General features: G+C 42.8%; 7 protein-coding genes across 10 annotated transcripts; 4 read left to right on the top strand and 3 right to left on the bottom strand.

Moving 5' to 3' along the window:
• Positions 1-4,896: 4,896 nt before the first annotated feature.
• LOC6538958 lies at positions 4,897-5,619 on the top strand. The gene is made up of 4 exons (XM_002099425.2): positions 4,897-4,902; positions 4,961-5,116; positions 5,176-5,343; positions 5,399-5,619. The coding sequence occupies exons 1-4, from the start codon at positions 4,897-4,899 to the stop codon at positions 5,552-5,554; spliced, it is 486 nt and encodes a 161-aa protein (XP_002099461.2). The 3' UTR covers positions 5,555-5,619.
• Positions 5,620-6,077: 458 nt separating this feature from the next.
• LOC26534675 lies at positions 6,078-6,927 on the top strand. The gene is made up of 4 exons (XM_015193644.2): positions 6,078-6,083; positions 6,142-6,297; positions 6,350-6,517; positions 6,573-6,927. Exons 1-4 carry the CDS (start codon positions 6,078-6,080, stop codon positions 6,726-6,728), a joined length of 486 nt encoding a protein of 161 aa, XP_015049130.2. The 3' UTR covers positions 6,729-6,927.
• Positions 6,928-10,128: 3,201 nt separating this feature from the next.
• Positions 10,129-18,521, top strand: LOC6538959 (serine/threonine-protein phosphatase 2B catalytic subunit 1). 3 transcript variants are annotated; one of them, XM_015193646.3, is made up of 13 exons: positions 10,129-10,292; positions 10,758-11,096; positions 12,335-12,666; positions 12,732-12,843; positions 13,471-13,616; positions 13,699-13,916; positions 13,979-14,072; positions 14,363-14,488; positions 14,717-14,798; positions 15,049-15,126; positions 15,388-15,472; positions 15,543-15,640; positions 17,731-18,521. In XM_015193646.3, exons 2-13 carry the CDS (start codon positions 10,928-10,930, stop codon positions 18,072-18,074), a joined length of 1,884 nt encoding a protein of 627 aa, XP_015049132.1. In that variant the 5' UTR covers positions 10,129-10,292; positions 10,758-10,927; the 3' UTR covers positions 18,075-18,521. The 3 variants fall into 3 exon arrangements, 2 of the variants coding, with proteins under 2 accessions (XP_015049132.1, XP_015049133.1); XM_015193647.3 differs by lacking the exon at positions 15,049-15,126 and having other exon boundaries at positions 10,129-11,096; XR_005561836.2 differs by lacking the exons at positions 15,049-15,126; positions 15,388-15,472; positions 15,543-15,640; positions 17,731-18,521 and having other exon boundaries at positions 10,129-11,096; positions 14,367-14,488.
• Positions 15,647-16,482, bottom strand: LOC6538960. The gene is made up of 3 exons (XM_002099427.4): positions 16,215-16,482; positions 15,986-16,155; positions 15,647-15,870 (listed from the first exon to the last, which is right to left on the bottom strand). Exons 1-3 carry the CDS (start codon positions 16,480-16,482, stop codon positions 15,715-15,717), a joined length of 594 nt encoding a protein of 197 aa, XP_002099463.2. The 3' UTR covers positions 15,647-15,714.
• LOC26534826 lies at positions 16,654-17,461 on the bottom strand. Its single transcript, XM_015193648.2, has 4 exons — positions 17,451-17,461; positions 17,151-17,349; positions 16,926-17,093; positions 16,654-16,872 (listed from the first exon to the last, which is right to left on the bottom strand). Exons 1-4 carry the CDS (start codon positions 17,459-17,461, stop codon positions 16,717-16,719), a joined length of 534 nt encoding a protein of 177 aa, XP_015049134.2. The 3' UTR covers positions 16,654-16,716.
• A 1,925-nt stretch (positions 18,522-20,446) lies between the features above and the next one.
• LOC6538961 (alkaline phosphatase 4) lies at positions 20,447-24,120 on the top strand. 2 transcript variants are annotated; one of them, XM_015193649.3, is made up of 5 exons: positions 20,447-20,852; positions 22,226-22,467; positions 22,533-23,496; positions 23,563-23,964; positions 24,027-24,120. In XM_015193649.3, exons 1-5 carry the CDS (start codon positions 20,696-20,698, stop codon positions 24,056-24,058), a joined length of 1,797 nt encoding a protein of 598 aa, XP_015049135.1. In that variant the 5' UTR covers positions 20,447-20,695; the 3' UTR covers positions 24,059-24,120. The 2 variants fall into 2 exon arrangements, with proteins under 2 accessions (XP_015049135.1, XP_002099464.1); XM_002099428.4 differs by having other exon boundaries at positions 20,448-20,852; positions 23,563-24,120.
• Positions 24,121-24,188: 68 nt separating this feature from the next.
• LOC6538962 lies at positions 24,189-25,568 on the bottom strand. The gene is made up of 3 exons (XM_002099429.4): positions 25,421-25,568; positions 25,169-25,333; positions 24,189-24,886 (listed from the first exon to the last, which is right to left on the bottom strand). The coding sequence occupies exons 2-3, from the start codon at positions 25,293-25,295 to the stop codon at positions 24,345-24,347; spliced, it is 669 nt and encodes a 222-aa protein (XP_002099465.1). The 5' UTR covers positions 25,296-25,333; positions 25,421-25,568; the 3' UTR covers positions 24,189-24,344.
• Between the last annotated feature and the right edge of the window lie 434 nt (positions 25,569-26,002).

Genomic DNA, 26,002 nt, shown 5'->3' on the forward strand with positions numbered 1-26,002 from the left:
ACTTAATTGTGCACATACCTTTCCTTAGTAATATGTTCTTCATTTGTTTTGCTATGTTGCTCTAGCTTTCTCTCAGTGTACCCCTAGTCCGTGAGTCGATCGACAGAACCCAAGGGGTGGCGAGGGAGGGGAAAACGATGGAGTCGTTGGCGGTAAGCGTTCTGTTCAGTTCTGGGCTTTGTTACATAATAGGTGAAGTTTTATTGTCGAAAGCTATTAAACTTTTCCCATCAAAAGCGTACGATGTTGCCACACGGAAAAGGTGTAGAGCATTAAAGTTGTGCCAGTCAGGAAGGCGGAAAAGTGGAAAAGCGGAAAAGCGGTCCGAGAATCGCAGGAGCAGACCCTTGGGTAGTTTGGGCAATGGCTCTGATGGTAATGATGATTTTGCGGTCCATGATGGCTGTTTTATATGCACACACTATTAATTGATTATATATACTCCCCAAGACTGTCAAGTTTTGCCAAAGAAAATGAAACATTAAACATGAAAGTTCCATCGATTTGCTTTAAACTTGCGGCATCATCGGATGACAATAATATGTTGGCCACATTCTAACCCCAGGGACGGAAAAACAATTGACTCTTTGCGTTGGGCAAGGGCAATCGCATTGTTTTTCCGTTTTTGTTGCCGATTGTGATTGTTGGCACTCCACCACTCCACTCTATCTTCGATTTGGGTTTTTCATGCCATGCAGTCGGGGCACGCATTGCGCATAAAATAGCTGCCACAGAGGGATTTCGAGGGGGCTCACTGGGAACTTCAGGGGGCTAGTGGCCCCTCAGAGGTTCCACTTCATTTGGGGCGTTTGCTTCGTGTGCGGTTGATGTCTACATTTTCAGCATGTTGGTTAAGCACTCCGGCAAGTTGCTTGTTTTTCCGGTTCTCCTGTTTTCCTGTTTTCCGGTTCCACCGGTTTCAACGCTTCCGCCAATATTTTTTTTGCGCTCGCTGAAATTGAAAAAGTTTATGAGCAATTTTAAAAGTGAGTTTCCGACTTACGGCTGGTCCGAGATCCGAGATCCGAGATGGGGTTAATTCGGATTTTGTGTCGAATGGTGCTAATGAATTGGCTCGTTTGCACTTGTGGTTGCACTGCTGACCTCCGACCTCCCACCACAGCTCACCACGGCAGCAAGCACTTGAAATGCAATTAATCAGTGTACGTTGATGGCAAAAAGTTGTGGCCAAAACCGATAGCAGGGGCACACCGCAAAGAAACCTCAGAGCCGAGAACATTTGCAAATTCGTGTATACATATCAACATATGGAAATTAGGGTGGATATCCTAAACTATTACTAAAGTGTCACTATGTCTGAAGTTAAATTTTCATTTAAGTGAAAGCTGAAAAGTACCCTTGATTGCCTATAAGGTATTATTATTTTTCTTAGGGTATACTTTTATATATATATATTCAACAGATATATATTTCTGCTTGTTCCTTATGTTTACCCAAAAGGACACGATTTATTTTGGCTTACAGATATGGGTCGGCCTTAATTGCCCTCCAAGGCCAGCTATTAAAGCCAGTGGGAGTTATGTGCTCTAATTGCAGCTTGTACATGTGTTGTGTTGCACCCTAATTCAAGTTGTCAAACATGCACCCATACCAGTGTACCAGTGTACTTTACGGCGCACATCCACGCACACAAGCGCAAGTTCGGAGAGGAAGAAATAATGTTGATGCAATAACATGCAACTTTGACACCATCACAAGTGCAAAGGCCACCGAAAGGACTCTATGCTGTGTGTGTGAGTGTGCGTGTGTTTGTGTGTGTGTGTGAGTGTGTGTGTGTTTGGGTGAGCGAGTTACATGCTCTTAACGTTGATTTGTGCATCGACCGTAGGATCTGAAGCCAGTTCAGAGGCACTTGCACGTCCTGCTTACCCCACTTCAGTTCGCAGGACTTCACAGGACTCCAATCCTCTTCACTCCACTCCTCTCACTTCAGCTTACTTCAGCTGAGCACGGCTAAGTTTCATTTGCAATTTTCATCTGCAGCTGTTGCAAAGTGCACGGCACACAAGCCCAAAACACAGAAATATCATTCCGGGGAAACTGGGAAAACTGGGAAAATGGAATTGGAATTGGAAGTGCAAGTTCAATTTGTAATTGAAATGCCGAGTATCTCTCGCACTTGCCAGCCAAAATTTGATACCTGACTGAACTGAGTGAATCAATGTTTTGCAAATCTATAAATTATAACATTCCATCTTATCAATAATCATGTTATCCCAGCTATTCTTAGCCTTGGATGCCATAATGTTTGCCAGACAAACCACAGCTGTCGGCTGCCTTTCCAAGCGATTTTCCCATCTTCCATCTCGCAAGCCGGAAAATGCAATTAGATGTAATAAATAAATATGATTTGCAGACGAGGAGAAGACGCGAGACACGCCACAGTAAAACGCAAGAGGTATGGCCATTAAAATTGTCGGAGCCAAGAAGTGGAAACGGAATTATTACAACGGGCTATTAAATTATTTTTAATTGGCCGCCCGCAAGCAAAGCTCAGCGGAAATTGAATCAAATGCTGAGAGCCACTCACTACACACCCCACTCACTACCAAGGTCAAAGTTCGTAATTACTCGATATATTTTCGCCTGTCTACTTCCTTTATGGCACATTAACTACAGGAACCCAGGACCAAAAGGATACCCGTCTGGTACAACTCCGTGTACCAGATGTCCAGCCAGTTGAACTGAGCGAAGGGGTCAGTAATTATGACAACCGCAGTCATCGGATTCAGGCATTCAGGGGACCGACAATGAAGCGCTCCTAATGGGTAATTAATTGGTGTGTTGACAGTTCAAAAACCACAAGAATTCAGACACATTTGTTGGAGCATTGGCGTGTTTTCTGCGCAACTCAATTAGAACGCAGCTTTTGCAATCACCGAAATGAAGAAGTTGTTTTTAAAAAGCTGTATAATCTTTAAAAACAAATTCGCGAGCAACGCGTCAAATGAACCACGAACGGCGACACTAAAACTAATATATTAATCTTGCAAGGTTCCAACTCATGAATTTATTTTATCGTCTGCAGTTCCAGCCCATAAATCATAATCAAGGGAACTTTGGCACCTGAAAAAAGTTCTGGAGCAGTGCTCGTGGGAATGAGAAGCAATAAAAACGATATTGCCTGTCAGGCGAAGCCAAGGACGAGCAGTGAAATCAATTAAATGCATTTTCCAAAGTCCCAACTCATCTCATTCTCGCTTCAGCTTCAGCTTCCGCTTCCGCACTCTTGTCATTTCGTTCATTTTCTGGCTTTGCTCGTTTACCTAAGCTTTAAGTTGTTATAATTTATGGCGTCTATAATTGCAGCAATTTGTGCGATGCGCCAGGTAGGCACAACCCCCACAACCCCCAATCCCCCCACACCCAACTTCCACCTGGACGTGCTCGTATTTGAGATGGAACTTATATACAACGTGCTACACATGACCCCACAGCCATGCTGAGATGCACCGGAAAAAAAGTGCGGTAAAGATCCTAAGCGTTTCAGTTTCATTCACACAAACATTGATGTTTACAAATTGCAATAAAATTAGTGCATTAATGAATCAATAGCTGTCTGAAAGTACGCTCGAATTTCTAATCGAAGTTATGCTCGTTTAAAAATATGCTCGCAGTGTGGAAATTGCTTTTCTTCATCCATTTTTTGTCGTCTCCGTTGCAGGCAAAATGTCAGCATCGTTCAGGACCTGATGCCCTACCGCCCCCCTCTCTCTCACTCTTTCTCTTTCTAAGGCCCCCTACCCGTCTCTTTCTTTCTGCGGTCCGGGCTGCTGCTTGATTGCACTTTTAATTAACTTTTTTGCGAGCTTCCCGTCGTCGGATCCTTTGGATCCTTCGGATCCTGCTCCTGTTTCAGCTGCTGCCAATTGTCGGCACTTTGTGCTTTATACTTTCGCCTCGTCATTAACAAAAAGCAAACAAGTCGAGCGCGCGGCTCATAAATAATGGCAATCTCTACCACCCACCACCCACCGCCCACCGCCCATCGGAAAATTATTTGTAGACAGTTTAAGCCACATCTCGCGCTTTCAGCTTTCGGCTTTCAGCTTTCAGCTATCGGCATTCGGCTGGCAAAACCATAATTCCGCCCGCCGGCCAATATGTTAATTCAATTGGCCGCATTGTAATCAGCGGCAGCCAAATGGTGAGTGCCGCAAATGTTTACGGATTCCCTCAGCTCACCGGATTTCCAGATACGAATATTCCGAGTATTTTCCCTGGCAGGTGAGTATTGGCAGTGCAGGCACGCGTAATGTTATGATTGGAAAATGAAAATCATTTACGTGAGCAGCCAATTTGCAGCTCATATAAAGCAAATCTAGCGGCAGTTGCATCACCCACAGCAATTCGGGGAAATCGATCGGTTTGCCGTTTGCCGGCTTATCATGTGTGCAAATTAATGCGCCCAACGTGATGAGCATGACGATGGCTTCCACATCGTAGGCATCTACCTATTGACCTGGTCCAGAAAACTGGCCAACACGGCCGGCAAAACGAGGTAATCGATTGGTGGTCGGGTTCCTGATAAATAAAGATTAAACCATTTGAGCAACCAAATGCCAATAACAATGTTCAGCACTTAAAAAAGGTGAACGATTACCATTACATACTCGATTAAATTGGCTGAATGCTAAGCATCATACTAATAATAAGGAAACAAATATTTTATATTTATTTGAATCCATTATTAGGGCTAACTATCCCAATCACTCGATTAAATATATAATTAATCATATATTCCGATTGAAAATTATGCGAATGTCATTTTTGTTTGAGAACTAAACAACTCAGTACTCGATTGGTAACCAAAAATGGAAGATGAGCGCCAAGGAAATGTATCTAGTTTTGTCCGTCTTTTTGTTTTATACAGTCATGAAAGTACTTAAATTTTCAAAATAAATTTAAAGCAACTATTTAATCTTAACATGTTTTCTAGACCAATTCTGTCTTTGAATTTACGAACATAAACTGTACTTCCATTGACATCAAGGTGGGAGAATATGAGTACTGCTACTTAAAGTCGATAAATCGAAGCTACAAATATGTTTCCGGAAAATATAAGTTGTATCAAAAATCGTTAGCGAACATTAAGGTAATTCAATTAATAAACATGATGGAATTTCATGACAATGATTATTCAATTACTTAAAGGTAAATTTTAGAATGTGGAAACGACTCAATGGATACAAGCCTTTTCTCTACAACATAACAGTGGATATCTGCCAATTCCTTAAAAATCAAAAATCAAAACCGGTTATAAAATATATCTTTGACTCATTTACCGAATATTCTAATATGAACCACTCGTGTCCCTATACGGTAAGTAAAATAAAGAACAGTATCCTGTATGATTTACCAACTGAAAATTATTTAGGGCGATTTAATTGTGGACAAGCTGCCCGTTGGATTTATGAATTACCGAATGACTGACGTTCTTCCCATCCCCGAGGGCAATTACATGATTGAGTTTTATTTCCTTCGCCTAAATTCTATTATTGCAAGGACTCAAGTCTTTTTTACTATTTCATAATGGTGTCAAAAGTGTACAGAATTATAACTTGTTCAATGGATTCAGTAAAAGTTGAGAACTTGAAATAGTGCTGAGCTTATTTGGTATTGTGCTTATTTTTAATAACGATCGATTACCTTAGTTTATGGACTGGGAATTCAGCAGAGCATTCAGCTTAAATTGTTGGTACTATTGCTGAACATCACACATCATTCATCATACTAATAATAAAGATAAAAATATAAAGTTTATATGTTTGTTTGCTTTAAAAGCTTATGTTCAACGCACTCAATAAATTAAAAATATTTTACTCGTTCTTTTAAAAGTCATAATTATTACTTCACGATCAGATAAGCGATGTATTTCAATGTGTTATTATGCCAAACTATAAAAATCACTTGAATAAATATATAATTAATCTTGTACTCCGATCAAAAATTATTTTGGTTCCAGAGCTAAAAACTCAGTACTCGATTGGTGACCAAAAATGGAAGATGGAAAGGAAATGTATCTGGTTTTGTCCATTTTGATATTTTATTCCGTTATGGAGGTACGTAAATTTTCTAAATACATTTAAATAAACTATTTAATCATAACGTTTTTTCTAGACCAATTCACTATTTGAATTTACAAACATAAACTGTACTTCTATTGACATCAATGTGGGAGAATATGAGTACTGCTATTTAAAGTCGATTAATCGAACTTACAAATATGTTTCCGGGAAATATAAGCTGCATCAAACTTCGATATCAAGCGTTAAGGTAATTCAATTAATAAACATTCTGATGATATTGATAATTTACATACTTAAAGCTTACTTTTATGATGTGGAAACGACTCAATGGATACAAGCCTTTTCTCTTCAACGTTACAGTAGATGCATGCAAATTTCTCAAAAATCCTAAATCAAGCCCGGTAATAAAATACATTTATGAATCATTTACTACTTATTCTAATATGAACCACTCATGTCCGTTCTCGGTAAGTAAAATGAAGTATCCTTCCACTATGATTTACAAATTATATCATTATTTAGGGCGATGTAATTATAGACAAGCTGCCCGTTGGTTTTTTGAATCACCGAGCAACTGAAATTCTTCCCATCCCTGAAGGCAGTTACCTGATAGAGTTTCATTTTTCTAGTCTAAATTCTAGTTTTGCAAGGACACAAGTCTTTTTTACTATATCATAATACCTTTCGATTATGAAAATTGCAATAATAAAAGTTCAATTACTTGGGAGTTTAGCAGAGCATTCAGCTTAAATTGTTAACACTATTATCAATAGCAGTAAAAGTAAATCCCTTTGGTTACTTTTCAATTAACAAGGTTTTTATGGACTTGCATTAACCCTCAATAAAGTTAAACACAAAATTGCCCCAAACAAAAGGGGAAAATTGTATAAATGAAAACTAAATATTTACTTTGGGCCCTTGTTATTGCTGCCAACTGACAGCAAGAAAACAAAGAAAATTGAGAAAAGGTTTTCCCGGCAACAAGAAACCAGCGCTTATCTATGAGCGTTGAGCGCCCAAATAAGTAAGTCAATAAATCAATTCAATAAAATTTGTGCTGCCTTTTTATATTTGAAGTTTTTGGGCGCTGCTGCTTTTGGCAAATCCCAAGCAAACAAATGTGAGCAGGAAAAACTTTCGGCCTGGCAAATGTTTGGCACTCAGTAGAAAAAACAATGGGGCTCGGGAAAGGGTCAAAGGTTAAGAGGGAACGAAGGCTTGGACCAGAAAGATACATAAGCACTGATAACTGAAAAGTTTATCAATTTGTAAAACGACAGCCGCAGACATAAGGAGTTTTCCCCGGAAAAGTGTGGGTGCCGTTTTGCTGAGTTCAGTCGAAGAGCTTTTCGCTGGGGTTTCTGAATCTGCTGAGCTTTCTTCATGGGCATTTGTTGCCTTTATTTGCTTGGAAATCAATGCAAATAATTAATTTAAATTAAGTGCTGCCCCAGAGGAAGTGTTTGCTTTGGTGTGGTATTTCCTTTTTCTTTGGCCACCGAATAGCCCACAAATCGGCCATCATTCACACATAACCCCATGCCTGTGGTCACATAACTCAAATGAATTGTTTACACAGCGCCAAAAACTAAACAGCAACAATTGCGATTGCCGAAAAAAAAGAAGAAAATTGGAAACAATGAATGAAATGTTTGCGTTACGTGTCAATATTATCTTTTTTATTTCACTGCCGTTTGTTGTTTATGTGCAAAAACAGAGAGGAAGCGCCTTTTGGCCCCATCGGCAATTTGGCTTTCTGCGTGCGAGCATAGAAAACATTGTTTTAAAAATACTTGGCCAGTGCGCGGCTATTTCGGCACTTCTATTTTGGCCATGTCTAACGCAGCAAATGTATATCAGCCCGAAGACTTTGTGACATGCCGACACGCCGACATGACGAAACGGGTGTTCAAAGTGTCAGGCGCGAAATCTGTTGAAATGCGAACAACTTGACTCAACTTGACTGGCAAATTATTCAGCAAATCCCCAGACCCACTTGCTCTGCCTTTGCCTTTCCTTAGCTGTGGCGATCGGCAATCGGCTAGTCTCTAGTTTAGATAATCTTGAGGTGAATCAATTGCGGGTGTCGTCCACTTAATCTCGGCTGACCAGCTGACCAACCGCAGTTGTCTCGCCTCTTAATTGCGCCCAAAATGCGCAGCCAGCTGTATTTTCGGCTAATTTCAATATTATTTCAATGCAGATTGGCTGAATATCATTTTTGTAATTGCTGATTGGTTGGCTAATGGGATGCCTCTATTTTATATGATGTGCCTAAATGAATAATTTCATTTGCAACCCAAAGTTAACCATATTTAAATAACTATCTAAATGGAAGCACAAAAATATGTCACAATAATCTGCAACACATATTAATGTTGTTTTAAGTATTGAAAGTACATAGTGACACTTATTGAGCTCTTCTATTCCGCGGCGACACTTGCGAATGTTAAGTACACCTCTAGGTATACCCAGTATCCATTGGATGCGAACGTTAAGTACCCTCTAGGTGTACCCGGTATCCATTGGATACGCCGCGAAGGATGGGGGGCTGGACTGGTTGAGCTGTCAGCGCTTTTGCCAAAATTTCGCCGCGGGAATGCAATGCTCTCATCAGTTCTCTGTCGTGACCCCCCTGCACCCCCCTCCGCGCACCCTTTCAGAACACTTACAGCCCCCGCAGCCCCAGTGGCCCCTACCACCCAACGCCCAATCCCACCCACTGGTTAGCACCGGAAAGTATTTCTTTCTAGTCTGCGGCGGTCGTGTGACTCGCTTTTGTCTCTCGGCGACTTTCGACTTGCGGATTTGCGGGGGCGTCCAAGTAAAATCGTCTCCGCTCTTTGCCAAATCGAACATCCAAGTGCCATCGATGCGCATTTCGCCTGCCAGCGGGTGCATTGCCATTGCAATGGATGCCGATTCCGATTCCGATTTGGATTCGGATTCGGATTCGGAGATTCCGAGGTTCAGAGATGCGGACGAGCCATCCTTCCCAGCATATATTATGGAACTGTCTGGCTGTTGAGCGATATAGCGTTTCAGCAGCGAAATCGTACATATCAATTGACCATCGCGACAAACAACATTGATGGGGCAAAAACACACATATTGTTTGTTTGCTTGTGAGTGTGTCTTTTATGTGGCCATCCACACAGATTGTTGCTTAAATATTGCCACGCTTCGCATAAAAGTTGCATGAAATCGGTTCCACCAGCGAAGCATTTAAATGTCGTGCAGAACTTCAAATGCGCTACAAAAAAATTATATTAAACTATTGAAACTATTTTCCTAATAATTGCCAAAAAAGTATTGCTTAAATTTTGATGCTAAGTTACATAAATAATTACAGTTTAATGTTAGTAAAAGCAGTGTACTTGTACTTAATTGCTAAAATGTAACTATTTTTTACTGGGAATAAAATGCAGTGAAATTTGAATTTAAAGCGAACCGAAAGACCGCGTTTTAATTGTAGATCGCATATATTTTTGCACGAGGCGCGCACAAAGTCAAGACTATAATTATAGCGACACCCACCTATTGGCGCCCAATTTCTGGCAAACACACACAAACGCACACACGCACACACACACAAACATGGAGGCAGAGCGCACGCACACACAATCAATATCACGGTCAAGTTGAAAATCATTGAGAGCGGATGTGGACATGGAATGGGGCATGGGGATGCGGAATGGGGCATGGGACTTGAGGATGGGGATGGGGATGGAGATAGAAATGGGGATGGGGGTGGACATATCGCAGATGTGTAAATGTCTGTGAAGGTCGCGTAGTCAGTCGCCCAGTCGGCGATACGGCGACGATCGCAGAAGGGCAGTTCGGCGAAGAAGATGCCAGAGTGCGTGTGTGACATTAACCCAATAAAATAAATAAATAGATGGAACCCTACGAGAGAGCGCGGGGTGTATTTGTATATTTTTATTTATATTTTCATTTTCAGCGGAGAGTGGTGGGAGTCAAGGGCGTGAGATCCGCCGATCTCGGCCGATCTTCTTCGTGCTTTCAAATTGGGGGGCTTCTGAATCTGAATCTGAATGTGAATGTGAATGCCAAACGATGCCAGCGAATTTCGCTCAGTTTCGAGGAAAATCGCGTCGCGCCAACTTGGGAAATGCGTTGCGTCGTCGTATCCCGTGAAAATCATCGAGACTAAGGCCCCGCGAATCCCCAAAGGACTAGTCCAAGAATATATAATAACAATAATTGCAAATAGCAAACAAAGTGTGACCAAAGTGATATATGTGTGTGCCTGTCTGCCCGTCTATTTGTAAATAAATCCATTGCTATTTTCGCAACCGCTCGCTTTGTGGGCAATTAGCACAAAGTGTCGAGCAATTTTCCGTCTCAATTGAAGTGCTGCTTACCCTTTGCCAAAAGCATCCGTTAAACAATGTGATGACTTAATGAAAAGTTAATACGTCTCTGAATAATTGCAGCAAATTGAAATATTAATTGTTCAACATTTGTTTCGTGTGCGCCGCGGGCCAAAGTTGTCTCTATCTCGCTATATTGGCATTGCCTGGCTAAAAATACAAGAAAGTCCACAGCTATACAAATTCTAATAACAACAACTTTTATTTATTGCCTAAATATATTTGTGTGTTTCGTGTGTGTTTTTGTGTCTCGTCCGTCTCGTCCATAAAGACGCTAGGCAAAGGCGTATAATTATCTAAATTCCTGTGCTAGTAACACTTTCAGCACCAGCCGAAAGTCAAGCCATTAAAAAATATATATTGTGCCGAGGAATCGCCAAAAATCAACGCACCAACAGAAGGCATTAAAATTAATAAAAAAAAAAACAAAAATATAGCAAAAAATATAACAAAAAACAGAGGCCGAATAAATAATCGAGCAAGATGTCGGCCTCCACGCGAAGTTCGGTGACGAGAAAATCATCGCTATCAAAAAGTTCTAGTTCAGACAAATCCGCAAAGTCCTCGTCGAATTCCGCGAAAACCCCGACAACCGCCAGTGGAAACAAACAGAAAATGCAGTACACAAAAACCAGGGAGCGCATGGTCGATGGTAAAGATCTCTATAGGCTATGGGCTATACTCGTATAGATTGGTACTATAGGACCCCAATCGAGCATTATCCCAAACACGATTCCCTCCTGCGATTGTATCTTTAATGACATGCGATCATGCTTCAATGGCATTGCGATGTGCTGACCGCCGTCATTAATGTCAAAATTGAGGGTTTCACAAATTATTTTCTTTGAACATTTCAGTCGGCAGAGGAAAGCGTTTCGAAAAAATGTGTTTTGAGATCTGGGAAGTCATGCTTGTAATTTTCAAAACAATAGCATAGCTGCACTTACATCAATCGTAAAGTTTTCGTGTTTAAAAACTAATCAATGGGAAAAGAAATCAATTGGAATAGAAATAAACATGCCAAAGAAAACATTTTCATATTCGTGTATATTTACCCCATTTCAAAAAATGTTTCCATTTATTTTACAGCCCATCTATAATTTTTAAATAAATAATTAACTGATTTGCATAGATCTTCGCATAACTCAACTTTTAATAACCCATATATTCGTGGACTCTGCCGTAAAAATATTTTAATTAATCAATTATTCGGCATCGTAAGTAAAACCCTTAAATGAAAACGCGGTGCTCGCTTTTGTTCTTCGGTTTATTGGGCCCATAAAAATTAATTTAATTATCTTCGAGCACCCATAACAAGCAACAACTGCAACACATTGGCATTTTATTGGCCATTGCGTCCAAATTCAAGGCATTTACCCAAATTATGACAATTAAAAATGGCGTTCGTCCTGACATTTAGCTGTGTGTGTGATTACGTTTGTTTGTTTTGTGTGTGCCAATCAATTTTCGACTTTTATATTCACTCAGTCAAATTTTGTAATTAGCGTACGAACCTCATGTGGCTGCATCTGGCAACATTCTGGGAATTTCGCTTTTCTTTATAGCCGGGCCAAGAAAAGCGGCCAAACCGAATATTGGCGCTAAGTTGCAGCACCTCGTTAACCCACATCGCCGTCAGACAGCGGTGTTTATTATAATTCTATCAATGCAAGCCTACACCGAAAGAAATCAGGATAACTATAGCTATTCTAGGAACAGCATTTTCAAAGAGCTTGCAAAGATATCAAGCAATTTTCCTTTTAGGTCATTAAAGATATGAAATACAAGATATACTTAATACAGCTAATTACTTTATATGCAAATTGTTTGTTTATCTTCTTTATAACTCGTATTGTATTTAAATGATATGTTTATTTACGTACCCCCCAGATGTTCCACTGCCGCCTGCCCACAAGCTGACCATGTCAGAGGTGTACGACGATCCCAAGACGGGAAAACCCAACTTCGACGCACTGCGCCAGCACTTTCTGCTGGAGGGGCGGATCGAGGAGGCGGTGGCCCTGAGGATCATCACGGAGGGAGCCGCCCTGCTGCGCGAGGAGAAGAACATGATCGACGTGGAGGCACCCATTACCGTGTGCGGCGACATCCATGGACAGTTCTTCGATCTCGTGAAGCTCTTCGAGGTGGGCGGTCCGCCGGCCACCACCAGGTACCTCTTCCTAGGCGACTACGTGGATAGGGGATACTTCAGTATTGAGGTGGGTCAATATTTGAACTTATCAGGGTTTTCTCTTTCTACAATAAGCTTTACACTTCATTTCAGTGCGTTCTCTACCTGTGGTCCCTGAAAATAACCTACCCCACCACACTTTCCCTGCTGCGAGGCAATCACGAGTGCAGGCACCTCACAGAGTACTTCACCTTCAAACAGGAATGTAAGTTGGCCCTAAAACACAGTTTAAAAACTAGTGAGAACGCTATAGTCGAGTTCCCCGACTATCTGATATCCGTTACTCAGCTAGTGGAAGTGCGAAGAAGAGTCTTCAACTCGGACAGTTTTTGCCGGTTTGTGGGCGTTAGAGTGGGCGTGGCAACATGAATCGATAAACTTGCGCTGCTTCTATGTCTTGGGAGTCTGTATGCCTAATCTCAACTTTCTAGCTTTTGTAGTTCCTGAGATCTCGACATTCATACGGACGGACAGACGGACGGACATGACCAGATCGACTCGACTATTGATCCTGATCAAGAATATGTATACTTTATATGGTCGGAAACGCTTCCTTCTGCCTGTTACATACTTTTCAACGAATCTAGTATACCCATTTACTCTCTACGAGTAACGGGTATAATTATGTCATAGAAATTAAATGCCAGAATATGATAGTTATTAGAAATTTTATGGGTTTTCTCTTGATTTACACCAAGAATAAAATGAGCAAACGCCCAAAGCAGCAGCCACTTTACGATTGTTGTTACAGGAACTTAATGCGCTTTTAAATGCGAATGCAGGCGATAAATCAGCCGTCCTTCATTAATTCATTAATATTACTCTGTTGAAGGCATCATCAAGTATTCGGAAAGTATTTACGACGCCTGCATGGAGGCGTTCGACTGCCTGCCCCTCGCCGCCCTCCTCAACCATCAGTTCCTCTGCATTCACGGCGGTCTGTCGCCCGAGATTTTCACACTCGACGACATCAAGACGGTAATAAAGCAGCGCTGAAATGTTTACAATATCTATATATCTATCGTGCGAGTAATGCAACAACTGTGTGGCGCTTTCCCAGCTCAATCGTTTCAGGGAACCACCCGCCTACGGGCCCATGTGCGATCTGCTCTGGTCCGATCCTCTGGAGGACTTTGGCAACGAGAAGACCAACGAGTTCTTCTCGCACAACTCGGTGCGCGGTTGCTCCTACTTCTTCAGCTACTCGGCCTGCTGTGAGTTCCTGCAGAAGAACAACCTGCTCTCCATAGTCAGGGCCCACGAGGCCCAGGATGCGGGGTAGGATCGGTAGCATCTCCGTGTGGCTCCATCTGATAATCAAACTCCTTTGGCATCCGCAGGTATCGCATGTATCGGAAGAACCAGGTTACGGGCTTCCCCTCGCTAATCACCATTTTCTCCGCCCCCAACTATCTGGATGTTTACAACAACAAGGTATGCTAGTTCTACCTCTCTCCCTCTCCCTCTACCTCTCTATCTCCCTCTCCCTCTGCTCTGTATCCCCATCTCTGTCTGAGTTGTTTATTTATTTCGCTGTTGTTGTTCCTGCCTTTGCTATTTTTAAATAACGAAATCTTTTTTTTGGCTGCATTGCGAGCGGGTGCGAGTTCAAATCGCGCTGCGTTCGTAATACCTTCACTGCCCTCTCTCTTTCTCCGGCACTCGCCCCGTCTCTTTCTCCGCTCGCGCTGATTTTGTCAACCATCGAACGCATTTGACAAAAGGCAGCTGTGCTCAAGTACGAGAACAACGTGATGAACATCCGCCAGTTCAACTGCTCGCCACATCCCTACTGGCTGCCCAACTTCATGGACGTCTTCACATGGTCGCTGCCCTTCGTGGGCGAGAAGGTAGGTTTCTAAAAAGGAGGATAAACACTTGTATTTAGAGTACATTGATGGAACCAAGCCATAAAACTCGAACTAGCTTTCCAAAGGTGTCTTAAAGTATGCAGCAATATTTAAGGCACCTTTGTAAGTGTCTTAAAGTATGCAGCAATATTTAAGGCACCTTTGTAAGTGATTTCCAATCAAGCTGTCTTGCTAATTGCAACTTTCCAATCTCCATAAAATTCAAAGGTAACCGAGATGCTGGTGAACATCCTGAACATCTGCTCCGACGATGAGCTGGTCGCAGGACCCGATGACGAGCTGGAGGAAGGTAAGTTTGGGGATCCACAGAGTGATGCTGTCCGTACGAGGCTGTGTGTGTGAATGTCGTGGTGCTTTGGATGTTGTGGGCCAATGCGGATACACGTGAATTACAAAAACTAATCTTCTATTAAAAATATTTTCCGAAACCAAATACCGAATTGCGACAACTGCAAATCTACTACCAACACCCATAATAATTTATGTACCAACACCAACAACTTTCCACTCAAAACACGTCCAAAAACATGACCAAAAAGAGCTCCGCAAGAAAATTGTGCTCGTGCCGGCGAACGCGAGCAATAATAACAATAACAATAATACGCCCAGTAAGCCAGGTAAGCCGGGTATTAAACGCAGGCCCAATGTGAAGCCAAAAGGTACTGCCACTGCCAATGTAAATGCCACTGCCACTGCTACTGCCACTGCCAAAAATGCCTGAGCCAACGAAGAAAACGCCTGAGCGAAGATAGAAAAGCTTAGTTATTGCTTTGCGGCCTGCTTTGATCGGCTTTTCAGCGAGTTTTCCAGCTGATTACCATTACATTTACCCATCGTGACCCAGCGAGATTCCGTCTAATCGAGCCCTCAATTCGCAGCTTCCATGTCGGCGCTGCGCAAAGAGATAATACGGAATAAGATACGGGCCATTGGCAAGATGTCGCGCGTCTTCTCCATTCTCAGGTGCATAATAACGCCCTCGATAATCCGCCGGATTCAGCCAAATAATTCAATATTTTCCCATTTCCCGCAGGGAGGAGTCGGAGAGCGTGCTCCAGCTGAAGGGTCTGACGCCCACGGGCGCCTTGCCAGTGGGCGCCTTGTCAGGAGGAAGGGATTCCCTCAAGGAGGGTAAGTAGAAGAGCACATTAGGTATTCCCAGGTTCAAATTAAAATAATGTTTTACATGGGCATTTAGAAATTTATTAGGATATAGTTCCGTATACCTTAACCACTGCCCTCTTTATGTCGTAGGCAAACCAATGAGTTTCGTATACGTAATCGCCTTCTGGAAAGGGCAGAACCTTTGTGACCTGGTAGTTAACGAACTGTATGGGTAGTTTGTCGACAAGGAGATCGTGCTGTAAGAAAATCATAAAAATTAGCACAGATTAGAGTCAGTTGATGGTATGAACACAGATCAGAGTAAGTCGATGGTATGAACACAGATCAGAGTCAATTGATTGGTATACGCACATCATAGGGACAGCTGTGATTCATGTTGGTGTAGAGCTTAACGAAACCATAAAGATAATTGGCTATCGGGTTCGAATTCATATTCTCCAGGAATCTACACGCATCCACTGTCATATTGACCATAAAGGGTCTGTAGCCGTTATAACCGTCGAATCGTTTGAGGATCCGTCGTTGATCTGAGAAAAATGATTATGCAATTGAACATTTTGTTTAGCAAATCATCTAAATACCTTCACTTTTGTTAGTGGCGTTTTAAACAACTTAACCCTAATCGTCACATACTTGTAGCTTCGATTGATCGACTTTATAAGGCAATGCTCAAAGTCGGAATATTGTTTGTCCAAGGAATTGCACCGGATATTTGTAAACTCGAATTTTGACGATATCTGCGGAAGACCAAGATTGATTTGTATTTTACCTAAGCTCAAATCTCTTACCTGAACTACTGAATATGAAAGAGCAAAAAGCACCAATAAACCACATTTATGTATACCCATGTTTCAATAGCAACTAACTAGTTAAAATAGTTTACAGAAACCTATTAATATTTCATTGAATCAACATTACAAATCAATTATCAAAACAATTAATAGCTCCGCCACGCCAGAAAATTACAATGAATTCACATAATGAGTTTAGTTCAGTTTTGCTTATCAAAAACCAACCACATTTTGGTTGTCTACCATTTACACATGTCATTAAATTTGACTAGTTTGGTAATGTGCCATCGATTAGGATAGTGTGCTATATATTTTCACCACAGCTCGTTTGATGTCATAGGCAATCCAGTTTGTTTCTAGTAGATAGGAGCCTTCTGGGAAGGGTAAGACCTTCGTTACTTGATGATTTACATATCTAACATCCAGTTTCTCCACAATTAAATCGTGCTAGAATCAGGCAATTCGATTAACTCAACTCAGGTGTATTAGGACCTACTCACATCGAAGGGACATGTGTGATAAACGTTGGAGTACGGTTTTAGGAACACCATGAAGTACGAGGCTAGCGGATTGCGCTTGGTATTATTCAGAAACCTGCAGGCATCCAGTGTCACGTTGAACATGAAAGGCCTGTAGCCGTTGTATCGCTTGAAAAGTACTGCATGGACCTAATCGAACACATATATCAAAAACAATGTCTTAGCCAAATGTTACACTCTGCTTACCTTGAGCTTCGTGATCGGCGTCTTAAACAGTTTAACTTTGATCGATAGATATTTATAGCTGCGATTCACTGACTTCAGATAGCAATACTCGAAGTCATCAAAGGATTTATCCAACGACGTGCAGACGATGTTGGTGAATTCGAACTTGGCGAATATCTTAAAAAGTGGTTTTACATAAAAGAATTTATATTTGCGTATCCTTCAAATTAATTACCTTCACTGCAAAATACAGAGAGGTCAATAGCAATATGAAGCCGATGTGCCTGGCACACATCTTTCTAAATTGACTAAACAACGTACACAGATGTCATTGTTGGCTATAAGTCAGATTTTTTGGCAGCCATTATAACTCGATTTGCACAATCTTTCAATCTAGATTTTTGCTAAAAAATCGTTTAAATGTTTGCCTGTCACGGCTCATGAAGCAAAGCTATTCGCAAACAAGACTTCATTGTTTTTAATAAATAGTCAAGTAATCAAACTGCCTGATAACTGTACTCCAAACTTATTGCCAAGACACTGCCACGCCGATTATTAATTGAGTTGTTTTCCATTCCCACTCGACTCTGTGAACCCGCAGCTCTGGAAGGACTGACCGCATCCTCGCACATCCACTCCTTTGAGGAGGCCAAGGGCCTGGATGCGGTCAACGAACGGATGCCGCCGCGTCGTCCTCTTTTGATGAGTGCCAGCAGCAGCAGCATCACCACGGTCACAAGGAGCAGCAGCAGCACCAACAACAACAACAATAGCAGCAGCAGCAGCAACAACAACAGCAGCAGCACCACCACGACGACGACAAAGGACATCAGCAACACCAGCAGTAATGACACCGCAACCGTGACCAAAACGAGCAGGACGACTGTGAAATCGGCCACCACCAGTAATGTGCGGGCAGGATTCACCGCCAAGAAGTTCTCATAGTGGGTGGACGCACTCGCCTGCTCGACACTGTTTTCTATTATTATTTTCGTTTCGACCTTCTGTTACCCCTTTAAGTTTACACCTCGTTAGGGTAAGGTCAGACTTGGCAATAAATTAACGCACGCTGTTGCCAAATATTTTGATACTTTGATTAGAAATTTCTGATGGCTTCTTCTATGAGATAAATAAACTAGAAAGTAAGACAGCAATGCGTGCCAATTTATTTCAGTGTCTGACCTTAGCTAAAATTTAGTTAAAATTTTATACAACAACTTTCTCTAATGCTAGTCATAAACCAACAAATTGCGGCCTGCGATTGCACAGCTTTCGATTGCAGGTGCATACTTATAGAATCTCTCCGCAAAAACTCCCGCGCAATATTAGCAAAAATTTATACGTGACATGAAAAAGTGTTTAATAAAAGGTGGCTACAAGTAGCTAATCAAATTATTGTTCTTCTCCATTTCATAAAATATGTCTATATTGCTGATAAAATAACTTACAGCTTGGAAATGATACAAATGTTGAAATTAAAACAATGTATTACCTTGATCTTGACAGATAAGTATGGTTCAATGAAAAGTATATGTACAATAAGTAAAAACTAGTCGGCCCTGTACCAAGCTCCGTACTCTAGGTACACTTCAACTTCAGATCGCTGGAGCTTCTCTAGTCAAGCGTGGAAAATCAGCACGACCCTATGTAATAATAATTAACTTAGTGCAAACAGAGGGGAATGAACGGGTCCAAAAAGCGCGTCACTTGCAGTGGAAGTTTACCCATTCCCCATATTTTATTTCGATTTATCTGTTTGGCCATAAAGATAGCCGGCGGAGCAGATTAAGATTTACAACGCTCTGAATGTCGGCAATCTATCATCACCATCCCAAATGCCTTTCTACTACCACGTTTATGCTAAGAGATTTCACGATTTCTAAAGAGCATGAGATCTTGTTATACCCGGTTTATACGATACTTGGGAGAATTTTTCAACTATTTTTTTGCTTCCTTCCGCTTGCTAAATACTTTCAAACGAACTTAGAATACCCCTTTACTCTCAAGTGACTTTCAAATTTTAGAGTATTCGTAAAAAGTGCATCGCATAAACATAGTGCATGCTTGTATCTTAGTAGCCCACTATGGCATCAACTGTCAAGATTAATATTGACTTTGATCTCACCCCTGTCTATTGTAAGCACTGGTAAATATCGCATAAAATGATCACGTGCATTTTCGAAAAACATGACTGCTGTTTGCTAGATACACAAACTTTTTAAGGAACAGTCTTCCGTGACAACTAGATTAGTAAACTATTAAAAAGAACAAATGTTTCTGAAGAAGACAAAGAATGAACTGTGATATATAGTACGATTTCAGAAGGCCTAATATGGTACCTATATATTTTTATCTTTTAATAGAGCCAGTTATTTTTGTCGGGAAAGTCGAATGCGCCTCACTAGACTCAAACGTGAATATCAGACGCATAGAAACTAGAACGTAAGACCACGACAATAGACCGCACTTTAAGCCGCTCTCCATTGTATTCCTCAAATCTCGAATCTCAAATCCAGTAATATAATAAACCCAGCCTATAAAAAGAACCGAATAAGTGGCATTGACGGGCTCCCTCGGAACGGGAGATAAACTCTTTACAGCGTTCGCTGGCTGAATGGCAGCCAAAAGTCAGACAAGTGCAAATAGCAAATAGCAAATGACGCGCATACGCAGTGTGTGCCGCCGAGGGTACCCCTTGATTATCTTTACTTTATCCGTTCCGAAGAAGACAAACAGCGGCCTCTGCAGACATCGCTCGAGATAAAGATAGAGATAATGAAGACGACAATACCGGCCAGCAGCCACTTCACGTGCAAGCTTCGCCGTAAATCAGCACATCGACACGGGATCCGGCGGAGTATTCCGTGCCACAATCCCGGACAAACAAATGATCGCTTATGGTGCGCGGACCCTTAGTTCGTAAACGCTTTGCACGTTTTTATGGATTAATCTCAGCGGAGCCGTAATTTTAATTGAGACAAACGTTTTGCAATTGCAAGCAGCTCAAGCGTTGCGAGCTTTGGACTGTGCGATATCCTGTAGTAATGATTTGATTTTAATTGGAAGGTAATTGGTAAATGCATGCTAGTGGGTATTACAATTTTGCACATAGTAACCATTTATGTTTTTAGTTAATACGCTTGCAAACTGATTAAACGATTGTATGTTACCGTTATATTTTAAGTACAGAACGTATCTAAAACCGAAAGTGTTTCTAGCTGGACATGCTCCACGGTACCCGGCATAATTCCCGAACGGCCAAACGATCGTTCGTGCGCGGATTTCGGCTCGGCCGATCGGCTGGGTGGACAGTTAGTTCGCATATAACGGCGCTTGCTGGCTGACTTCGGTGTTAGTCGCAAGTTGAGAATCACTCGGCACAGAATTTCACTCCAATCGTTCCGCTCCGTTCCGTTTCGTTCCGCACTTCGAATCAAACTCGATGGCCCGCTGAATCTGAAGAATCTGCGCCTCAAGCTGAGCTGTGATACAAATCCGCATCTGAATAGAAGTCACCTCAAATAGTCGCCCCCAATTGCTTACGTGCTGTTGTGCATCTTGAAGAGATGCATTCCCTGGTAATGCTAGGATTCCTGTGGGCTGGCCTGGTGGCGTGCAGCTGGGCAGGAGTGACCACCCAGCCGCCTCCACTGATTCGCACCCTGAGCGCCGGAGGAGACATAGGACCCCAGTTCGATGTGAGCAAACCCACGGAACCCGAAGGTGAGTCCCGAATCCCAATTGCAGCGCAGTTAGAAACGTGCTAAATCCGAGCTTAGGCACTAGAACGTGAAATAATTTAAATAGCTTGAACTTGAATGGTTGTCCAGTTCAATTATGCAACGAGTGCCTAACTTGGGTCTATCAAGGTTGCGAATCTTAGGCACTAAATAGTCACTTGTACTTACTTTCCAAACTGAGACCACAAAGTTAAGTATTCTACGTAATGCAGTGAAACAAAAAAGCATTGCGAATGGCGGGTGACCTATTACGAAATAGGCGCTTAAATGTAACTGCTCAAATTGCCGACAAAAGTGCAACAAATTAAAATGTTCTAGTCACCTAATTGTTAAGTTTTGCAGTTAACAATATTCATCGGTTTTCAAAAAACCACCCGAATAAATCAGTTTGGCAGCAGACAGCCAACTGATTAATCATATACTTTTGATTTCATTGACAAGCCCAAATTAACAGTCGGCGTATGAAGCTTAACTGTAACCTGTCTCAGTGTCGAGGTCGCCGGGCGGTGGGTGGTGGGTGGCAGCGGGTGGAATACCCCGCCCCTCGCAAAACTACCTCAACTGAATATTAATTACGATCATCATCACCGCAAGTAAAGCAGTGAATGGTCGACGTTCCAAATCGCGAAATGCTAATGTTATAAAGCCAAAAAGTAATTTTTAATATCTGAAACTCCATTTAAGGTGAGATATATGTATATGTTATATCCGCTACTCATAGAGTAATTTTGTTTCTAAATTAATCTTTTTGATTTCTCAAATATTGGAAGATTCAATACAATGTTGCTTCCTACATTTCCATAAATTTTCAAAAATCTTATAACGACTAACCACTTAGGCTTTATCACTATTTTATAACCGAAAGTCCCAGGAATACTGTCGCTGCTACTAAAACAATTAAATGGCCGTGTCGTATAAATTAAGATGGGCATATAAAATAAAGATTAAAAGCCGAGAAATGGAAATTCAAGTGCAAACGTAAATAATGATAAGTACACATAAATCAGCCGAGAAAATGGAATTCAGAAATTCCGGCTTACATTAAACAATGCAAAGTAATATATATCGAGCAGCGTTTCAAGCGCATAAATCAAGAAAAGTCGTTTTCCACTCGAAGGGGATCTACCTGCCACCGAATTGTGGAAAGCCTAGGCATTTTCTGCGACGTACTTACATTACTAAAAATAAGCCACATTAACTAGTCGCGCACTTAAAATGCGATCCGGAACATGTTCAAGTGCCAACTGGATCTCACTGGAGATGGGCAATTAATACGTGACATGGCAGTTGACTTACCCAGCGATTTCCGATCCGATTTAGTTTTAATTAGTTCACGTTCTCCAAATCCGATTGCAGACGCGGAATTCTGGCACAAAGTGGGCCTAAGGCAGCTGGAGAAGACCATTAAGCAGGCCCAGCGGGTCAAGGAGCACTCCTACCAGAAGAAGGCCCGGAACATCATCGTCTTCATCGGCGACGGCATGGGAATATCCACAATCAGTGCTGGTCGCATCTACAAGGGACAGTACCTGAAGCACGGTTACGGCGAGGAGGAGACTCTCGTCTTCGACGACTTCCCAAACACTGGAATGGCCAAGGTACGTTGATATGGGGATCTAATTTGGTCGAGAGCTCAAATGAATGCTAATATAATCTCTTTCAGACTTACAATGTGGACAAACAGGTGCCGGACTCGGCGGGCACCGCCACTGCGATCTTCTCGGGTTCGAAAACCCATTACGGAGCCATCGGAATGGATGCCACCCGCTCCAAGAAGAACGGCCAGCAAGGTAGGGTCCAAAGCGTCATGGAGTGGGCCCAGAAGGAGGGCAAGCGCACTGGAGTGGTCACCACCACCAGGATCACCCATGCCACGCCTGCCGCCACGTACGCCCACATCTACGACCGGGATTGGGAGTGCGACACGGAAGTGCCTGCGGAATCGGTGGGCATTCATGTTGATATTGCCCGTCAGCTGGTGGAAAATGCTCCTGGAAATCGATTCAATGTGATCCTGGGCGGCGGAATGTCTCCTATGGGCATCCTGAATGCCTCCGAGGTGAAGACTACGATATTCGAAGGACCCACGGAAACGATTTGCAGCCGAGCTGACAATAGGAATCTTCCTGCCGAGTGGTTGGCTCATCACGCCAACGACACTGTTCCTCCAGCATTGGTACACAACCGGAAGGATCTGCTCAATGTGGATGTCAAGAAGGTGGACCACTTGATGGGGCTGTTCCGAAACAATCACATCACCTACTCCATAGCCAGGGAGGCAGGAGAGCCTTCGCTGCAGGAGATGACGGAGACGGCCTTGGGAATCTTGGAAAGGGGCGATAAGTCCAACGGCTATGTGCTCCTCGTTGAAGGAGGCCGCATCGACCAGGGTCACCACATGAACTATGCTCGTGCTGCTCTTCATGAGCTCTACGAATTCGATTTGGCCATCCAAGCGGCCGTCAACAACACGGATCCCGAAGAGACGTTGATCCTGGTGACGGCCGACCATTCCCACGCGGTTACCTTCAATGGCTACGCCCTCCGCGGAGCTGACATCCTGGGAACAGCCAACTCGCACGAGAAAAACGATCCCATGTTCTACGAGACCATCTCGTACGCCAATGGTAAGATACACCCAAGGGTTATTATAATGGAGCTTATGTAGCAAACCGAACTTTGAATGTTTCCAGGTCCTGGCTATTGGGACCACTTGGCGAATGACTCCAGACCTCAGAACAGCTCCAACATGTGGCTGCCCTTGAAGCATTTTACGGAGGAGGAGCGGACTGCTCCTACCTATCGCCACTTGGCAACGGTTCCCAGAAAGGACGAAACCCACGGCGGCGAGGATGTGGCTGTTTTTGCATATGGACCTGGTTCCAGTTTGATTCGCGGCGTCTTCGAGCAGAACTATTTGGCCTATGTGATGAGCTACGCGGGCTGTTTGGGTCCTGCCAAGGACTTCGATGACTCCTGCAAGGATTACCAGAACGAGCAAAAGGAGAGGCCGCTGGACAAACCGAATCCCAGCAAAAGTGGTGCCTCTGTTTTGGGAGCCTCCTTGATACCCATTGTGACTGCTGCCACTGCGGGTATTTTAGGCGCTCACTGGCTGTAATTAATGTTGTTTTAATTATTTTAATTGTTGTTAAAGATTATAGTCGTACGGATGGATTCGTTGAATGAGTGTGAGCGAGATGCAGGAGTGATCGTTGCAATTTAACAAATAGATACACTAAAAAAAAGTATGCAATGGATTTTATTTATGTCATGGTAAACTTTAATAGAAAATCCCGGCCATAAAAACATCCTTGGATTGATTTATTTAAATTAGTTTACTATAGCTCGCAAATGACACTTCACGCTTAAGTTCTGAGTGCATCTCCATCGATAGCTCAATCGTTTATACAAAACCCATAAGGGGCCTCAAAGAAAAGTTCAACAAATCAGGACAAGAGGATCTGCCAGGATCCTAGGCCGCCTTGGCAGGAACGGTGGCCTTGGTGGCCGCTTTCGGCGCCTCTGGTTCCGCATCCAGCTTTTGGACGCGATGCAGATCGATGCACTGTCGGAACTGAGCCACCTCCTCCATGCATTTCAAGGTCTCTCCGGGATACGCGCGGTAGCAGGCGAGCAGCTGGGATTTCAGGTCCTGGCAGGGAGGCACTTTGTGCGACGACGCGGTGCTGACGAATCGCTTGTGCACATTGTCCACAGCATTGGCATACTCCTTCTCCAGGATGGTGTTGGTCTTCTTGAGGTTCTCCTCCAGCTTCGCCATGCGCTCCTTCCACAGCTCGTCGTTCTTGACCAGCTCCTGGTTCATCTGGCGCTGCACATCGGCCGCGCTGATAGTGTGTCCTCCTCCCTGGACGTAGATGGGCACTGCAGCGGGATAGGATACTTTCGGAGCAGAAGGGGCAGCTGGCGCCGATGCGGCTGGCTTGGCAGCAGCCATCGTTGTTGGTTTTGGCGCTGGCTTCGATTCCTCCGCAGCGGCTGCGTGCTCACGAGCTGTGGAGGACAGATATAAATCAATATTTGTTATCAGAACTACAGTGGAATTCTATGTAATGGAATCAACACACGCATAGGTATGGAAATACGCCCTTGCAATTGGTGTTTTTGTGCACACGAAAGAGGAACTTATTTGCTCAACTTGCAGCTGTTCTAGCTAACGAGTTTCCACTGTGTTTGGCGTAAACATTTGCCCGTTTTGACAATTGTTGCATAACACCGGGCAGAGTGAACTGAGGCTTTCCGGGTGTCATTCCACAATGCCATTGGAATCCTTACCCTGCTGGGATATGCCCGCCTTCAGTCGCTTGACCACATCGTCGGATATATCAATAACGCCGGCAGGAGTTGGGTTCTCCATCGAAACGGATCTGGGCTCGCGGGATTGAGACTGTCGGGCTCCCATCTTCGAAGTTCCTCTGGCTGTTGATCGTGGCGCAAAACCTGCAATATCGGCAATTGGTCAATGGGTTTTAAGTCTTCGCAAGCTCATGCCACACTCTGTTATGTTTATTTCGGCGCTTTTATTACCCTTTTCGGTGAAAAACTACAGGGCCAACCCAACAAAAATAAGACGTGCTCAGAGTGACCTTAAGGCGCAAGCACGAAAACGCGAAAAACAGCTGACTGGCAGAGTGGCCAGACTGCTATCTTTCAGGGCTGCCTTACTTAGTAGCGTTGCCAGCTAATCGGATATTCAAATTCTTCACTGAAAAACCCTTTAAATTGAATTGAATTTGGTTTCCAGTTCAGCATGGTCCACAATTTCACCCAAAACACAAAAAGCAAGTCGGGTGAGTCGTGTTATTATTGTTTAAGCTTTTTAATGCCTCGTTCGTAATTGTTATTGTGAATGGTGTGGCTTATTTAGTGGCTGCTTTTATTCTGTTCACACATACATATTCCATGTTCGGTTTAATTCGAAATACTTGCTAATTACATAAATGTGGCCGTGCACTTATCGATACATCCGTCGAATTCCGATCCAACGTACTTCTTAAATGTTTCATGAACCGATGTTTTCTTTTCATTTCTATTCTTTTGTTTCTTTTCGATTTCGTTTGTTATTTTTGTTTTGGTTTGGTTTGGTTAATTTGTATTCCATATCACTGT

This window comes from Drosophila yakuba, chromosome 3R (genome assembly GCF_016746365.2).
Source record: "Drosophila yakuba strain Tai18E2 chromosome 3R, Prin_Dyak_Tai18E2_2.1, whole genome shotgun sequence".
Taxonomy (NCBI): Eukaryota; Metazoa; Arthropoda; class Insecta; order Diptera; family Drosophilidae; genus Drosophila; species Drosophila yakuba.

Coding starts and splice junctions, on each gene's coding strand:
- LOC6538958 (XM_002099425.2), top strand. Junction 5,117..5,175: donor AATCGTTAGCGAACATTAAG/GTAATTCAATTA, acceptor AATTACTTAAAG/GTAAATTTTAGAATGTGGAA. Junction 5,344..5,398: donor ACCACTCGTGTCCCTATACG/GTAAGTAAAATA, acceptor AAAATTATTTAG/GGCGATTTAATTGTGGACAA.
- LOC6538961 (XM_015193649.3), top strand. CDS start 20,696: ATGCATTCCCTGGTAATGCTAGGATTCCTGTGGGCTGGCCTGGTGGCG. Junction 20,853..22,225: donor CAAACCCACGGAACCCGAAG/GTGAGTCCCGAA, acceptor ATCCGATTGCAG/ACGCGGAATTCTGGCACAAA. Junction 23,497..23,562: donor GACCATCTCGTACGCCAATG/GTAAGATACACC, acceptor GAATGTTTCCAG/GTCCTGGCTATTGGGACCAC.
- LOC26534826 (XM_015193648.2), bottom strand. Junction 17,094..17,150: donor CGCCGATCACGAAGCTCAAG/GTAAGCAGAGTG, acceptor GTGTTCGATTAG/GTCCATGCAGTACTTTTCAA. Junction 16,873..16,925: donor ATCACACATGTCCCTTCGAT/GTGAGTAGGTCC, acceptor GCCTGATTCTAG/CACGATTTAATTGTGGAGAA.
- LOC6538960 (XM_002099427.4), bottom strand. CDS start 16,482: ATGGGTATACATAAATGTGGTTTATTGGTGCTTTTTGCTCTTTCATAT. Junction 16,156..16,214: donor GCCACTAACAAAAGTGAAGG/TATTTAGATGAT, acceptor TCTCAGATCAAC/GACGGATCCTCAAACGATTC. Junction 15,871..15,985: donor ATCACAGCTGTCCCTATGAT/GTGCGTATACCA, acceptor ATTTTCTTACAG/CACGATCTCCTTGTCGACAA.
- LOC6538959 (XM_015193646.3), top strand. CDS start 10,928: ATGTCGGCCTCCACGCGAAGTTCGGTGACGAGAAAATCATCGCTATCA. Junction 11,097..12,334: donor CAGGGAGCGCATGGTCGATG/GTAAAGATCTCT, acceptor CGTACCCCCCAG/ATGTTCCACTGCCGCCTGCC. Junction 12,667..12,731: donor GGGGATACTTCAGTATTGAG/GTGGGTCAATAT, acceptor ACTTCATTTCAG/TGCGTTCTCTACCTGTGGTC.
- LOC6538962 (XM_002099429.4), bottom strand. CDS start 25,295: ATGGGAGCCCGACAGTCTCAATCCCGCGAGCCCAGATCCGTTTCGATG. Junction 24,887..25,168: donor GGCGGGCATATCCCAGCAGG/GTAAGGATTCCA, acceptor TGTCCTCCACAG/CTCGTGAGCACGCAGCCGCT.
- LOC26534675 (XM_015193644.2), top strand. Junction 6,298..6,349: donor CTTCGATATCAAGCGTTAAG/GTAATTCAATTA, acceptor ACATACTTAAAG/CTTACTTTTATGATGTGGAA. Junction 6,518..6,572: donor ACCACTCATGTCCGTTCTCG/GTAAGTAAAATG, acceptor ATCATTATTTAG/GGCGATGTAATTATAGACAA.